Source organism: Ursus arctos, unplaced genomic scaffold, assembly GCF_023065955.2.
Source record: "Ursus arctos isolate Adak ecotype North America unplaced genomic scaffold, UrsArc2.0 scaffold_13, whole genome shotgun sequence".
Taxonomy (NCBI): Eukaryota; Metazoa; Chordata; class Mammalia; order Carnivora; family Ursidae; genus Ursus; species Ursus arctos.
Window position 1 is genome coordinate 67,019,218 of NW_026622797.1, and position 14,461 is coordinate 67,033,678.

A 14,461-nucleotide genomic window follows, 5' to 3' on the forward strand; every position below is an offset into this window, starting at 1 on the left:
TCCTTCACTGTGAACAGCTATTAGTGTGTCCCAGATGAACAGTCTAGGAGCACAGGTTTGACAAACTTTGTCCCTGACTCACTCTCTCTCTCTCTCTCTCTCTTTTTTAATTTAAGAGATTTTGAGAGAGAGAGCATGAGCAGGGAGCCTGATGTGGGGCTCGATCCCAGGACCCTGGGATCATGACCTGAGCCAAGGGCAGCCGCTCAACCAACTGTGCTACCCAGGCACCCTTTGTCTCTGACTCTTAACATTTATCTTCTCACTCTTTTCCCTGCTTCCCAAGACTCACCTTCGTGCAATGTGCCCCTTGCTCTACTACAAGAATGGTCTTCCTGATGCCCAGGTGGGAGGGATTTTCTTGCTGTAGTAAAACACCAATTGTTCCTCATTCTTTGAGAATGGAGTCTTTCTTTAAAGCCTACTAACACCTGACCCGAGTCTGCCCTCTGGTTGAGGTTTACCTGGTCCTGGCAACCTGGACCTCCTTTTCTTTTTTTTTTTTTTTTTTTTTAAAGATTTTATTTATTTATTTGACAGAGATAGAGACAGCCAGCGAGAGAGGGAACACAAGCAGGGAGAGTAGGAGAGGAAAAAGCAGGCTCATAGCGGAGGAGCCTGATGTGGGGCTCGATCCCAGAACGCCGGGATCACGCCCTGAGCCAAAGGCAGACGCTTAACCGCTATGCCACCCAGGCGCCCCTGGACCTCCTTTTCTTACTCTCTTTCTTCCCTCTGAAGTGCTCAGTGCTGCTTGTTGAAATCCTTTTATTTAATTTCTAAAAGATACATGACCTCTCTCCATCCATCAGGGCCCTGGCAGTCTCAGTAGAGCCGTATTCTCCAAGTGCTGCTTTGAAGTCTTGACCAGCAGCTGCAGAGCAAGTCCCTGGGATGTGAGCGGCTTCCCCATCCTGTCCTCCTCACATGTCACCCTGGGAGAGTGGGTTGAGAGAGCCCTGCAGCTCCGGGACATCAGCCTGGTACTTTGGACCAACATGGCTGTGCCTTCAGTCGCAGAATTCAGGTATTCTTCCCAACCCCCCGCCACGCCCCCTACCCCATAGACTGTAAAAGTCTGTCTTTCCTGTAGAGCACGTAGCAGAAGACTGAGTCAGAACTTATTCCTGTAGAGGCTAGTTTTGGTGGGTAAAGGCAAGTATATTTTCTGGCTGGATCAGCAGGTTTTTAGCCCATGACAGGCTATTACGAGCTGGCCAGTGCCTCTGTCAATTTTAAGCTTATTGTGATAAAGAAAGTGGTGCTTGGAAAAGCACGTAAGATTACTTGAGAAGAGAAATTCACCTTTAACTATTGGCAGTGCAGTCTGCCGTGTCATTTTCTGAGAGAATGGTAGTGTGAGAAAGGAATACTGTTTGATATAGTGCAAACCCTTAAGTGCTTCCTTATCTCTACAGACGCACGGATTCGCAGCTCCAGGGGCTTGTGCTGTGCCGACACCTGGCAGGTTTGGCAGAGCTGCTCCCTGAGTCCCAGCGGCAGGAGTACATGCAGAACTGCGAGCAGCTGCTGCTCGGGGACAGCCAGGCCTTCCAGCATGTGGGCCAGACTCTTGGGGACATGGCCGGGCAGGAGGCCCTGCCCAAAGAGCTGCTGTGCCTCTTGCTCACCTCCCTGCGCCACTTTGGGGAAGGGGACAGTAAACGGGACCTTCCTGAGCCAGCCCGCCGTGGGAGCCTCTGGGTGAGCCTTGGCTTGCTCCAGATTCAGACGTGGCTTCCGCAGGCACGGTTTGACCCTGCAGTGAAGAGGGAATACAAGCTCAAGTATGCTAAGGAAGAGGTATGGAGGGGTGAGAGTTTGGACCACGGGCTCCATCCCTGACTGGGTGGGTTTGCTTAGTATATTACTCCTTTTATTGCCTTCTGGATGCTCAGAGCATCAGAGGGATGATTTTGCATGGATTGCCCTGTGACATCCCAGGACTGTGTTCTAAAGACTGCATTTTCCTCTTTGAGAGTTCCTCTAAGTAAGCTTAGATACTTAGAGGAGCCCTTCCTAAGCTTCTGATCTATTTGCCAGTAGGCTGCAGTAGACAGAGGTCGCAACAGTCGGACACCTGAGGCATTGCCAAAGAACTAATGGTATCTCTCCTATCCATACTCCCTCTACCTGAACTTAAGTTTCGAATATTTGGACTTGGATAATTTCTTTAGATATGGTATGGTTATTCTTCAGGTTTTAAAGTTTGGGTGTTTGTTATCTAAAATTCAAGAATCAAGTAGATTTAGATTAAGTGGTATCCCTTGTACCACTTGCAACCAAACTCAGGAACTGAATACATAAGGATAGTGATATAATTTTCCTTCTTCAAAATATGGAACTAGTATATGAGTTGGTAAAGACTAAGCCGCTATAGCAGAGTCCCAGAAGTTCAGTGGTGTGAATAAGGTAGTTTCTTTTATCTAATAGCTCTAAGGTGAGTGGTTCAGGTTAATTGAGCAAAAAGCCCTGCTCTTGGGTCATTTAAGAGCCCAGGTTCCTTCCACCCAGTTGCTCTACCTTTCCCCAGGGCATTGTTCTCTTGGACATGGTCATAGCTGGGCATAGCAGGCCATTTTCTTCCCTTTCTGTTAGTTACACCAGTTGCAGTGTGAGTGGAAGACCCGAAACCTCTCGTCCCAGCTACTGACTGGAAGAGACCTGGAAGATGAAGTCATTATCCATTACTCTCATCCTCACATCAGGTAACTAGCGGAGTAATCGTGTTGTGCTATTGTGTGTGGTTTTTTGTTTGTTTGTTTTTAAAGACATTTTGAGGTTGACCTTTGCAATGTAATCGCAGTGTTAGAGGTGATAATACATGTCTCTGCATTAGCAGTTAGATCCTAAAGCCATGGTTATAGTCAGGAAAAATTAATACTCCAAAGGGAGGGGCAGGATTCCCATGGGGCCAGGTGGGTTGAAGCCAGCACTTACTTTCAACATGACCGAAGTTGCTTCTGATGATGTGCACTGTGTGGGTTTGTTGTCTTGGTAAATATTGTATAGTGCCCTAGGTCTGCGTTCCAGTCCCATTCCTGTCCTTGGGCTTTAGACTTTGAATAGATCACTTAATGCCGTGTCTGTAAGAGGAGGACCATAGCAGCTACTTCGGTGAATTGTGATTAGACTTTGATGAAATATGCGCCTACATTGCTTAACACCATGTGTGGTGTGTGATCAATGATCTCTCTGTATTATTCATTTACAATATAATTCTCAATGTTTTCTTCATATCCTCAGCAGCTGATACGCCTTCATTCTGTTTTCCTAGCTAAGGGCTCAGTCTAGATTTGCTGTTTTTCTCCTGACAGAATTTGTATATTGTGTTAATTTGCCTTTAGACTACTTCGCCAAAGAATTGATCATCTGGAGAACTTAATCTGCAGCCTGTCAAAGAAGCAGGCCTTCAGACCCCAAGTGCCTGTCTATGAGTCACTGGTGCAGGAGATCCACCACTACGTCACCAGCATTGCCAAGGCCCCTGCTGTTCAGGATCTGCTCACACGGCTCCTGCAGGCCCTCCACATGGATGGGCCTCGGTCTGCCCAGGTGGCCCAGAACCTTCTGAAGGAGGAAGCTTCCTGGCAACAATCCCACCACCAGTTCAGGAAGCGGCTGGCCGAGGAGTACGCCCTGTATCCGGACTCTGTGGCCCCACTGCAGGCATCCATCCTGCAGTTGCAGCATGGCATGAGGCTGGTGGCATCTGAGGTCTACGCTTCATTCCAACGCAGTGTGGTCTGTGCAGACAGGCTGGGTACCCTGGCCACATCCCTGTTGGCTTTTCCATCGGTGGGCCCTGCCTTCCCCACTTACTATGCTCATGCAGACGCTTTATGCTCAGTGAAGTCAGAGGAGGTTCTTCGAGGCCTTGGGAGGTTGATCCTTAAGCGCTCAGGAGGAAAGGAGCTGGAAGGCAAGGCCCAGAGACCTTGCCCCACCCGAGAGCAGCTGCTGATGAACGCCCTCCTTTACCTGCGCTCCCATGTGCTGTGCAAGGGAGAGCTGGACCAGAGGGCCCTGCAGCTCTTCAGACATGTGTGCCAGGTAAGCCCACTTCTAGGGGGCAGGCCCAGCCTCCTGCTGAAGGTTGCTGGGAGTACAAGCAGGGCATCTGCAGGACATTAGCAAATACCCTGTGTAGAAAAAGACCCATGTGGTTGGGCAGTGGGATCTAGTGTCTTCCTTTCTGCCTCCTATTCAGCTGTCAGTTTTGGGGGTCTTTGTCCCTCAACTTTTAAGAGATTGGAAAAAATTAGTGATGTTATTAGCTCTTTATCTATGATACACACTGCAGATATTTTCCCCTAGTTTGTTGTTTGTCTTTTGATTTTATTTATGGTGGTTTTTGCCAGGTAGTAGTATCAACTTTATTAAGAAAATCTGTTTTCCTCTTACCAACGAAAACAATTTGTTCTCAATTTATACAATTAAAAGAATAAATATAAACAAAACTTTAGATTTTACCACTTTAAGCTGTGTAACTGTTAACACACTGGTGCATCCCCTTCTAGGTTTGTGTTTTGTATACATATATCTGTACATGTATGTCGGTGACATTATAAATTTAAGTCATTTGTCCCAGTGGTTTATAAATTGTTTTTTAGCAGTAAAACTCTTTTTTTTAATTTTTATTTATTTTTATTTTTATTTTTTTTAAAGATTTTTTATTTATTTATTTGACAGAGATAGAGACAGCCAGCGAGAGAGGGAACACAAGCAGGGGGAGTGGGAGAGGAAGAAGCAGGCTCATAGCGGAGGAGCCTGATGTGGGGCTCGATCCCACAACGCCGGGATCACGCCCTGAGCCGAAGGCAGACGCTTAACCGCTGTGCCACCCAGGCACCCCAGTAAAACTCTTTTAAAAATAAAAGTCTTAGATTAGTTTCCTGATATGTAATAGATAAAAGATGTGCTTTAATTGAGGACAATTCTGTCCCCTCCGTGGTCTCTGAGACTGGCCTTTAAGTTGCTAGAGTTCTACAAACCACTACGAAAGTCCATTCTGTTTTATACTTTGCTTTAGAAAATGTAACAGCATTTAGTGATTATTTTCCTCCATAATTATGGTATTCTTTACCTGCATCAGATTGAATGACTGCTTCGTTTTCTATTGTATGGATATGCTCTAAGACACTTAACTAATTTCTTATCATTGGACATTTATATTTGTAGTCTCTTTGCTATCTTGAAAAACATCACCACCACCATCACCATGAATGGTCTTATACCGAGGTTTTTGGGTACAAGTTCTAGAAAGCACAATTGCTGGGACGAAGATTAACCACTTGGGTTTTTAATACAGTTTATCTTTCTGTAAATGGTGGATACTCATTTCCTCAGTTCTCATCAGTACTGTTTAATTTATAGTTTTTGCCAACTTGAGGACTTAAAATCGTAGAGTTACTGGGGATTTAAGAAGTGTCTGATACGGCATAGCCCAGTTTTGTCTGATTGGTGCCCTGCAACCTCCCTTCCCCCCAGCCCACGTTTCCCTTTCCTGAACTCCCGGGCCAGCTGCTTGAGTCGTTAGCCAAATGCAGTCTGAATCACAACCCACACATTGCCTACCAGAGCCTGTCCTTAGTACAAAACATCAGTAACTCCTGACAGGAAGTTCCAGTGGCATTAACTATACTGTGGCCAGGTTTTACACCTGTGAAAAAGTAGCAGTACAGCAAGGGGGAATCTAGGAAGTGGGATGCTACAGATACACAGTTTGAAAACAGTTTATTTGCTCTCTATTACCTGGGGTTTAGCTTCTTGGATGTTGGTGTTTACTTGTTTTCGAGCCATGGTGCTTTTGTTATCATGAGAAATTAAGAGATAACAAGGTTTGCTTTGTTCGTTTAAGCACCTCAGCAAAGACAAAGAAGTTTCCTTACAAATGTGTAACTTTTCAGGAAATTATCAATGAGTGGGATGAACAGGAACGCATAGCCCAAGAGAAGGCTGAGCAGGAAAGCAGCCTTTACAGATGCAGGAGCAGGAACTCCAGGACAGCCCTGAGCGAGGAGGAGGAGGAAGAACGGGAGTTCAGAAAGCAGTTCCCACTTCATGAAAAGGTTGGGTGGTGGTAACAGGGTTTGTTTTGGGATAATTTTCCTTGATACCACCTGTGTTACCTTTGAATGGTTTTGTAATCATTCTTTTTACTATATCTTTATGTAAGTCACTACTTCATTTTCTTGATTGTTCGCACTCCATCTTTCCCCCTTTCTTTTGGATTAAAACTGGATTTTGATTTTTAGAAGTTCAATTGCTCTGCTGTTACTGACAGGATTTTGCAGATATTCTGGTAGAACCAACACTGGAAGAGAAGAAGGGAGCTTCAGATGGACAAGAAGAGGGAGCAACCACAGACCCTGCCCTCCTCTCCCAGAGCTCAATGCAGGCTGTGATGCTGATTCACCAGCAGCTGTGCCTCAGCTTCGCTCGGTCCCTCTGGTACCAACAGACTGTGCCACCACACGAGACAAAGCATTACCTTGGCCTGTTTCTGTCCTGCTATCAAACCGGGGCATCTCTTGTAACACACTTCTACCCTCTCATGGGTACGACAGTTTCCTTTTGTTATACTCTTGGGAAATGAAAATGAATAAATGTGATTGCTACTTCTGGAACAATTAAAATAGTTACCTCCCTGTTTTTTGCTAAATTCCTTATTGAGGGAGTTTCCTTAGCTTAAAAGACTCAAGCTACTTCAAAAAACTTGATTTAGAATTCTGCAGTATTGGATTTTTATCATTTGAATACTTTGGGGTGCAGGGATTAAAAAGATAAGGATATGGACTTAGTTTAAATGGTTTTGTTCCTCAGTATTATTTCTAATTTGCCTCTAATGGTTTCGGTGCTTTTCAAATCACGTATTCCTGGGAGCAGCCTGGGAATTCAGAAATTAATCTTACCGAGTATCATTTGATTCAGTTTCCTGTATGATCTCATGAGTTATTCCTTGCTGTTGGGAAAGAGCCTTTAAATTTCCTTTCTGCCTACCAAGACAGCCCCCAAAACTAGGAAATTGAATCCATCAAACCAAACTGTAGTTTCTTGATAACAGCTAAGTATCTGAGTTCCTCCGTATATCCGAGAAGCTTGTCAGATTTGGTGGTATCCCTTTGATATTAGGGTCCTAGTCCTCTAGGCCCATGTTGCTGTGGGCATGAATGGCATTGAAATATCTTCATTAGTTCCGGTAGTCCATTATTTCTGAGCATGTTTTTGTCATCTCTGTATAGCTCAACCTACTGAGTTTACTGACTACTATGATGTTGTTAACTTCCTAGGAGCCGAGCTGAATGACCAACTCTTGGGCAGCCAACTTTTGGCCTGCACCCTCTCCCATAACACTCTCTTTGGTGAGGCAGTCTCAGATCTGATGGTGAAGCCTGATGGGCCCTATGACTTCTACCAGCACCCCAATGTCCCAGAAGCAAGGCATTGTCAACCTGTGCTTCAAGGTTTCTCAGAGGCTGTTAGTCAGCTGCTGCAGGACTGGCCGGAACACCCGGCCCTTGAACAGGTAGGGCAGCCTGTGAGGCGGGAGCCCTGAGGACATGGTCTCTAGAGGCATTCATGTGCACATTTCAGTGTATTAACGAAGGTTCTCAGAACCCCACTTCAGTGGGACACTAGTCACTGCAGGATGGACGTACCAGTTTGTACTGCTGTTGTATAAATGATGTTTGGGATTCTGCTAATTTTATTTGTTGGTCACTGTTTGCTGTCCACATGTTAAAATTCAGATACCTGTGTATATTAGCAAAGGCCTGGCTTTTTCAAGATTGGCAGTTTTAACTCAGACCTCACTTGTAGTCTTCAGCCAATTTTGTAATAATTCTTATAATGGAGAGTGATTAAGAGAGACTATCTTGGGGCACCTGGCTGGCTCAGTCGGAAGAGCATGTGACTCTTGATCTCTAGGTTGTGAGAGTAATCTGGCTCTACACTGGCTGTAGAGATTACTAAAAAAAACCAATTATCTTCTCAAACTCCCTGTTTTTTTCTAGAGTAATGCAGATAAAGTGTTTATCTTAGGTCCACAGTCCTAGAAGTTTCCTCCATGGCTTTCACAGGTGCTTGTGAAGCAGGGACTTTGCATAAAACTTTCATCAGGTCTCTCCTCAGTACCCTGTGACTTTGCGTGATTGATATTCCCACAGAGATGCTGAGATCTTTTATTTATTTATTTATTTATTTATTTATTTCCTTCCTTCCTTCCTTCCTTCCTTCCTTCCTTCCTTCCTTCCTTCCTTCCTTCCTTCCTTCCTGTAGCTGCTGGTTGTAATGAATAGAATTCGTAGTTTTCCACTTTCCAGTCCCATCTCAAAGTTCCTGAATGGCTTAGAGATCCTTCTGGCAAAGGCACAGGTAAGATAATTCTCTCTCTTCTTCATTTTAGTTTCTAGTCAATTGAAAAAAGATTATCTTGTGGCAGAGTTATTGTTAGAGGGACAAAAAGCTATAGTTTGGGTTGGAGAGAGGGATAAGCTTCCTTGGTTTTTCTGGCATGGGGTCAGATCATTACAGGTGAAGCCATTGCCTTGTGGGACATGTGAGGGACCTGCCTCCCCTGTTCTCAAGGGGGGGATACAGCGTCCACTGGTACTGAGGGCTCCTTCGACCCAAGCTTCCTGGTGGGCTACCAGACTAGCCCCATGCCTGTGCATGTCATCCCCCTTGGTCCTCTCACAGCCTCGGAAGTATCTGATTCTTCTCTGATTGTCACATTTGGGCTCTGCATTTTGGAGGGGGTCACATGTCTAACAATAGCAATTCAGATTCAGCTCCCTAAATCCTTTGCTTTTTGCCTAAACTTGGCTCTGCTGAAGTTCTGTCAGGGGACCGGAAACAACTTGAAGCTTGATGCATTGGATGTAAACTCATTGGTAAATTGGCATAAAAGTTATTTAGGGGCCCAGTGGTCTTCATTCAAGGACAAAAAGTCCAAGATCTTCTTGAGGGCGGGAGGTGATTAAGGGATTGAATAATGGCCATAGTAAATTTTATCTTTGCTTTTTAGGATTGGGAAGAGAATGCGAGTCGAGCTCTGTCTCTGCGGAAACATCTTGATTTGGTCAGTCAGATGATCATTCGTTGGCGTAAACTGGAGCTGAAGTAAGTGATACTCTGTCACTTCCCATCCTCTCCCGAACTTACGCTGTAGGGACATTTGATAGTTTGTTTCCGCAGAGTTTACGTAGTAAGACCGAGAATATGCTTTTCAGTTATTAATCACAGAATTAAAAGCAGGGCATTAAAATGATCTCAGTTGAGAGCAGACACCGGCATACCTCCCCAAGGCAGCAAACTAGGTATCTTCTCTATGTCTACTTGGGAGGAAAGAATAGTGAATGTTTAGCTTCTGCTTCAGTGGTTTCAGATCTTTCAAATGGGTTTCCTTAAATGCCTGCTTGGCCTCTTCTCACATTTCAGCTGCTGGTCAATGAGTTTGGATAATACCATGAAGCGCCATACTGAGAAATCCACCAAGCACTGGTTCTCCATCTACCAGATGCTTGAGAAGCACATGCAGGAACAAACAGAGGAGCAGGAAGGTAACACCTGTCCATAAATTCCCTGCGTAGTTAGATGTTGCAGGCTAATTGTAGAGTGCTGCAGAGTGTGGGGTTTACCTGTTCCCATGTCTTCTGGCAACATTGCTTTTACATGGGCTATGTCGTTTGACTTGATGGTATTCCTCAGAGTTGTAAGTGACTTGTCCAAATTCTAGAAAGCTGGTCATAAGATAAGGTTTCCTTATTCTCTATATCCAAGAATAGTCAAAATGAAGATTTCTCTTCTTAGGTAGTAGTTGACATGCTTGAATTAAAAGTGTTTTCATTTCATGCTTAAAACAAACACCTTATAATTCAGTTTCATAATTTGCTGTGAGTGCATTTAACACATATCCTGAGTGCAGGTGTTGTTTTTATATCAGCTTGGAATTTACCTGTGCTCCTTGCTTCAAAGCTTCACTCTGTGGTCTCTACTTACCTGCCATCCCTTAGCGTACCGTGTAGTAGATCACGTGCATGTCATGAATATGGAGTGATGGTTGCAGGTACATATGTTTTCCCCTTTGAATCTCTAAAGATGACAAACAGATGACCCTGATGTTGCTGGTCAGCACGTTACAAGCATTTATTGAAGGATCCTCACTGGGAGAATTCCACGTACGACTTCAGATGTTACTGGTTTTCCATTGTCATGTCTTGTTGATGCCTCAAGTTGAAGGAAAGGGTAAGGAGGGAGGGGTGTGTGTGTGTGTGTTTACTTGTACACTGCATTGTTTAAATGGGTTAGGCTTTGAATTCTCCATAAGAGGTATCTTGTTACATACCAGGTTTTATTTATTTACTTACTTATTTAGAAATATTTTATTTATTTGAGAGCGAGTGAGAGCATGTGGGGGAGGGGCAGAGGCAGAGAATCTCAAGCAGACTCCACACTGAGTGCAAGGTGTTGTGTGGGGCTCGATCCCACAAAAAATGAGACCATGACCTGAGCTGAAACCAAGAGTCAGACGCTTAACTGACAGCCGCCCAGGTGCCCTTGCATACCAGATTTTAAATGAGACACTTTTAATCATCTTTTACTTTGAAGTGATACACATTAGATACAGAGAACAACATTAAAATATAAATTGGTTCTAAATGAAGCCCTAACTAGTGGACTCTGCCAGATGTAAATTGCCAAATGCAGATCTTAGAAATAGGTATGTTGAGGCTGCAGATCTTTCTGTCTAGACAATGTTAGATGTCCTGCTAAGCTTTTGCTTGGGCCAGACCATAATTAGATTCTTTGATCTAGTGAGAGCTCTGCTCTGTATCAAGTAACTGCACATAAAACACTGTCAATTACTGTTCCTGACCACACCTAAGTGGAAGAAATGAAACTAGGACTATAGATTGTATGTGAATGAGCAGTCAGGGTGAGCCTCTTAATATGCCGTCTTTTAAAACAGGCTCAGTTTCTGCTTACTTAAAGTAAGATTCTGAGAAAGGGTTTGAAATTGTGTTTAGTGGAACATCTGAATACACTGTCACTGTCTTTAAGAACAAAAGTGCAGCAAAATTCAGTACAAGCTGAAATGAAATGACAAAATGGGGTAGTGTTGACAGCCTGCCTGCCTCTCTGGGAACGCTAGACTCAGGCTCCCCAGTGAGCTGTTAAATAATCTGCCTGTGAAATGTTGTGCTGTCATCTCAGGGCCTCAAGGTGAGGAGGAAGGAGCAGCACTAAAATGTGGAGCCCAAAGTTAGCAGGTAGCACATGCGGCAGGTGTGGTATTTTTGTTTCCTTTTCATTTCTTCCAGATGCACTTTGCAGCGTTCTGTGGAATCTGTACCATTATTACAAGCAATTCTTTGACCGGGTCCAAGCCAAAATTGTGGAACTTCGTTCGCCCCTTGAAAAAGAACTTAAAGTAAGATGAGCAACTGTCATGATGACTCTTGGGAGAACAAAATCAGCAAATTGTTTTTAGTTCTGTTCTTTTATCCATTTAACTATGAGGCAGGGGGCTCTGGGGCACGGAGGAGAGCATTGCAGCTGCCAGGTAGGATGGCAGGATTGTGGCATTGCCTCCATTACCCACCTGTCCAAGTGTGCGAGGGGTTAGTGGAATGGCCCTTGTCAAAGGCTTCTCAAGAGAATTGCCACATACGTCTGTTAGTGCGCCGTCCCCTGCTCTTGCCCAGGCTGATTTTCCACCTCAGGGGGGTGCTATTTAGTGTTGAGTGTCATCGAGGTGCCCTGGGGGAAAGGAGGACCCTGTCTTTTGATAACTCTCAGTGGTTGTGGAACCAACAAATGGAATACATATCAGGCGATCTGTTCATTATGGCAGCACTCTTTTTTCATTGCTTTGTGGGAAATACGTGGTTCCTTTTTTAAACTTGTTTTACTTATTTACTGGTGCACAGTCTGGTATTCGGGTTGGAGTGGGCTCTGGTCTTTAGCAAACAGATGATTTAGAAAGAAGCAGAATGATACCAGCTTTATAAAGCCATTCCTGGATCTTCATGTATCTTACAGGAATTTGTTAAAATATCCAAGTGGAATGATGTCAGCTTCTGGTCCATTAAACAATCTGTGGAAAAGACACACAGGTAATTTGTTTTTTAAAAATTGGGGGTGATGGGTATCTTGGTGGCTCAGTCGGTTAAGTGTCCAACTCTTGGTCTCAGCTCAGGTCTTGCTCTCAGGGTCATGAGTTCAAGCCCTACTTAAAAGAAAAAATTGGGGGTGATCAAATCTCAGAACTTTTGTATGCTAGGTAGCAAGACTACATTGTTAATGTGGTCTGACTTAGTGTTGTCTTGAACTTGTTATGAAGCATTAGATTGTTTTGGCGTGGCTTTTCAACAGCATCCCTACCACCCAAAGCAAAGTCTGCATGCAAAAGGAATTGTTATGCTTTGAGACAAAGCAGGCTAAGCACTATAGAAGGGTTGAATCTTCTGTCTCCTTCTAGCTGTTTTACCTTGGGTGAAGTGATCCCACATTCCTGGCTTCAGTTTTTTCTTCTAGAAAAGGAAGATGACAGAACCTGCCCTACTTTTCCTTAAAAACAAACATGATGGTTATGAGTATCTAAGGAGTTCATGTATACAAATGTATAGGTTATTAAGTTATGTGTGTATGCTTTATGCCATTTTTACATATCCTCGCTTTTCCACCCATTTTTCCCTCTTCATCTGTCATTCCGTGGGGCCAGGACTCTCTTTAAATTCATGAAGAAATTTGAAGCTGTTCTGAGTGAACCTTGCCGGTCATCCTTGGTGGAGAGTGACAAGGAGGAACAGCCTGATTTTTTGTCGTGGCCAGCAGCCACCAGTGAGGCATCCCCTGTTCAGAGTCTGAACAAGGCACTGAAGGAGACCCTGCTAGCCCGGCCGGCAGCTGCACAGGTAGACCTTGGGAGGTGGTGTTTACTTATTCCTTTGCCAGTCAGGGGAGATCTGTGCTTTCTCTGTAAGGAGTGTCCCTGGAACTAGGCAAGGGAATGCCTTTGAAATCTTGCTCTTTGGACAAATAGAGTATTTGTATGTCTCCTTGACACTGCTGCATAATAAGGCAAAAAGCATCAATCCCAGTGCCGAAAGTTTAATGTCACCTATGAGAAATAAGTATTGTGCTTACCTGTGAAGATTGCATCTACCTGTGACAGGAGACTCAAAGCATCAGTTGAGGACTATGGCACTGAAGCTGCCTTTGGGCTCCATGATGAAACTGCTGCACAGAGAGTGAGTGTGTGCAGTGATGTGTTGATTGTAGTGGTTGCTGATGGCCATGGTATTATTTCTCTCATCATGGCCAGTTTCAAGCACCAACAGTTAAGAGTTGGCTTGCGAAATTCCAGAAAATGTAACAGTCATGGAGACCTTGGGTGAGCAGGTTTGTTACAGGATGTGTCTTCCCACATCATATCCTTAGGTGTAAGGAGCTCTGGGATGCTGGCCACAGGGACGAATCCCTGAAACTCCTATGTTGTCATCAATAGCAAATCCAAAGTTTTGATCAGCATGACAGAAAACAGGAGCTGATGAGTATAATCAAATAAACTTAGCACCCACATCTTATTTGTGCTCTCTCACAGGCTGTGATTCCAGAACAGTGTCAGGGTGCTCCTTTCTCCTCGGAGGGGGAGCTGCTGCGTCGCTTGCCGAAGCTCATGAAACGAATGAGGAAGATGTGCCTGACACTGATGAAGGAAAGCCGCCTGCCTCACCTAGTGGAGGGCCTTGACCACTTCACCGGTGGGTGCCGGCAGCCAGGGGCAGAGGGTGGGGTTTCCTCTCTGTGTTTTCCCCAGTGCCCCAAGAGGGTGGGAATTTGTTACATATGCCCTTTTTTGATCTCTTGAATATGTTGAGCAGTGACTTAAATAAACAAATGGGCTAAAAACTAATGGAGCCCAGATGCAGGAGCCAGCTGAGACCACACAAGCTATCTTAATTTTCATCTTGTCTTCCTCTCATGTAAGCTAATGTTATGTTATGCCATTTTCTACCATAGCCTCGTCTATATCAGCTCTCGTTGGTTGGAGAGATGGATTTCCCAGAATCTGTAAACTATCCCTGCCTCTCAAAATGTCTCCCTTGAGTTAAAGGAGAAGATTCATCCACAGTTTTCTTCTTCTGCCTTCCCTGTGGAGAGGCATAGCAGTTTCATCTCCCTGGCCGTCCTCGCACAGGGAAGCTGAGAGCCAAGATTTACTCTGTGATATAACAGAAATGGCTGGGGAAGGAATTCCAGAACTTAATAGATAGAGGTCTTGGGAGCCTTTCACCACTGTCCCCACCCCTGTTCACCCCCAGTGAGTGTGGTATCAGAGTGAGACTGGTCCTTTTTCAGTGAGGCTACAGTCTGATCTCAGGGACTCTCTATTTTTAAAACTTGTTAGAATAATAGCCTAGTAATATCTGTTCTCAAGATGACCTTGCCCGCC

The 14,461-nt window shown here is 44.5% G+C and overlaps 1 protein-coding gene across 3 annotated transcripts in view; it reads left to right on the top strand.

The window, feature by feature from the left end:
- MDN1 (midasin AAA ATPase 1) overlaps positions 1–14,461 on the top strand; it is a 165,461-nt gene that overhangs the window by 115,475 nt on the left and 35,525 nt on the right. For all 3 annotated transcript variants that reach the window (XM_026511808.4, XM_057311195.1, XM_057311196.1), the window contains 15 exons: positions 813–1,027; positions 1,419–1,803; positions 2,599–2,708; positions 3,348–4,053; positions 5,910–6,071; positions 6,287–6,560; positions 7,293–7,528; positions 8,281–8,376; positions 9,029–9,123; positions 9,442–9,563; positions 10,102–10,248; positions 11,325–11,434; positions 12,046–12,119; positions 12,728–12,920; positions 13,610–13,769. In XM_026511808.4, coding sequence (XP_026367593.2) covers positions 813–1,027; positions 1,419–1,803; positions 2,599–2,708; positions 3,348–4,053; positions 5,910–6,071; positions 6,287–6,560; positions 7,293–7,528; positions 8,281–8,376; positions 9,029–9,123; positions 9,442–9,563; positions 10,102–10,248; positions 11,325–11,434; positions 12,046–12,119; positions 12,728–12,920; positions 13,610–13,769 — 3,085 coding nt within the window. The remainder of the gene's footprint in view (positions 1–812; positions 1,028–1,418; positions 1,804–2,598; positions 2,709–3,347; positions 4,054–5,909; positions 6,072–6,286; positions 6,561–7,292; positions 7,529–8,280; positions 8,377–9,028; positions 9,124–9,441; positions 9,564–10,101; positions 10,249–11,324; positions 11,435–12,045; positions 12,120–12,727; positions 12,921–13,609; positions 13,770–14,461) is intronic.